At 50.9% G+C, this 1970-nt stretch overlaps 1 protein-coding gene across 1 annotated transcript; it reads left to right on the top strand.

The window, feature by feature from the left end:
* The first annotated feature begins 357 nt into the window (after window positions 1-357).
* On the top strand, window positions 358-981 carry LOC109733704 (late embryogenis abundant protein 2-like). Its single transcript, XM_020292929.4, has 2 exons — window positions 358-401; window positions 496-981. The coding sequence occupies exons 1-2, from the start codon at window positions 358-360 to the stop codon at window positions 725-727; spliced, it is 276 nt and encodes a 91-aa protein (XP_020148518.1). The 3' UTR covers window positions 728-981.
* The last annotated feature ends 989 nt before the right edge of the window (window positions 982-1970 follow it).

Genomic DNA, 1970 nt, shown 5'->3' with positions numbered 1-1970 from the left:
GAGCCTTGTCACGCTCCATGATGCAGCACTCGTACTGGTACCCAAGATGATATAGTTAAGTCACAGCTCACATGGCTAACCATAATTTTGTCCGTACATAATGAACGGATGTCAAGAAACATGTTTTCCTACATGTGGCGGACAGAGAGGCTGCCTACCATTTTTACCTCCGACATGTTCTAACAGCCATACATCCTCATTGCTCCTTGTTTGGCCCCTTCCCATAATAACCTGGCAATGGCATTTTCTGTTCCTCTGTCCCACCTGAAACCGCAAACCAAAAGAAAAGAAAGGGAGAGCAAACAACGCGACGGAAGTGAAGCCTAGAATCGTCTTCGTTCGTCCGATCCTGATCAGATGGCCCGGGTTGCGTCCAGCTGTGCCGCCCTTGTGGCGCAAAGGTCCTCCCCGAAACTTTGCAAACGTATAGGTCCTTTCAGTTCCATCCAACCCGACGCCGAACTCACACGATGTGAGGGTGTATGTGTGGTGCAGGAGGGGATTTTCCGCCGCGATAACCGCAATCGATGTGTCGGTGAAGAAGGTCGAGGAGAAGGCGGTGAAGCTGGGTATGGCGGCGACGGAGGACACGACGGAGGACAAGACGGCGTTCTGGGAGCCGGACCCCAAGACCGGCGACTACCGGCCGGTGACCGGCACCAAGGAGGTGGATCCGGCCGACCTGCGCGCCGAGGTGCTCAAGCGGAGGTTGCTGCAGCAGCAGTGATGCGCGTGCTGCAAACACGCTGCCGGCCCAGGTTCATACCGCCATGTACAGCAAAACGTGAACGGGCGTGGTAACTATATTTACTATGCGCCATGTCGGACAACAACCTGTCAGGAAATTGCTTCCTTTAACTCTAGCAAATACTTACACTTTTACTTGTTCTACGCAAATCGTCTAAAATTTCGCAGTGACTTTGCGCACCACGACAAGAACATTCCGTTGATAGTTGGGGGCAACTTTAAGGGCTCTTTAGTTCAAAGGAATTTTATAGGATTCTAAAGGATTGAAATCCTTAAGATTTTTTCCTATGATGGTCCTTTGGTTCATAGGATTGAATCCCGTAGGAATTTTTTCTATACTTTTTCTATTCCTACGTTTTCAAAATCCTATGAATCAAAGAGGCCCTTAACCTGATCCGCTCGGGGCGGACAAGAATAACGATAACATAGACTGAGCTAGGGTGTCCATGTTTAATAATGCCATCGCGGCTGCCGCTCTCCGCGAAGCTGCACGGACAGGCGCCAGGTTCACATGGACTAACAAACAACTGAGACATGTCCGTAGCGTGTTAGACCGGGTATTCTTCACCCTAAAGTGGGAGGTTCTTTTTCCTCTCTGTTCTCTGTTGGCGGAGATGAGAATTGGCTCCGACCACGTCCAACTGATTCTATCCTCAGGGAAGGACTCCATTCGGTGTGGTAGTAGATTTTATTTTGAAACGGCCTGGCTCCAGTCAGAGAGGTTTACGCAAATGATCTTCGATCGTTGGGAGCTGATTACTTCGCAGCTAGGGCGCCAACGCGGTCCTGCGGAGTTCTGGATTGCAACGGCCAGCGTCCTACGGGCGTTTTTACGTGGGTGGGGGGCCAACCACGGGAGTGAATCCAAGAGGGAGGGAGCTAGGATAGTCGACGAGATTGCGTCGCTAGACGCCCAGGCTGACGTCTGGCCCTTCTTGGAAGGTGAATGGGCCCACAGATATGCCCTAGAAAACCAAGTCCTCGTGATTTTGAGAGCAGAAGAAGAATATTGGCAGCGTAGGGGCGGCGTCAAATGGTTTACTAAAGGAGATGCGAACACCGGTTACTTCCACGCGTATGCGAACGCTCAGAAGCGCAAATGCTCCATCTTGCGTCTTCAATCTGATAATCGCCTCCTCCTGACCCAGAACGACATAGTTCGCCATATATACGAGTTTTTCATTGGCATGTTAGGGACGGCTGATGAAAAGACTTTATGCCTG

Source organism: Aegilops tauschii, chromosome 1, assembly GCF_002575655.3.
Source record: "Aegilops tauschii subsp. strangulata cultivar AL8/78 chromosome 1, Aet v6.0, whole genome shotgun sequence".
In the NCBI taxonomy this organism is placed as follows: Eukaryota; Viridiplantae; Streptophyta; class Magnoliopsida; order Poales; family Poaceae; genus Aegilops; species Aegilops tauschii.
This window is presented reverse-complemented; position numbering and strand designations above follow the sequence as displayed.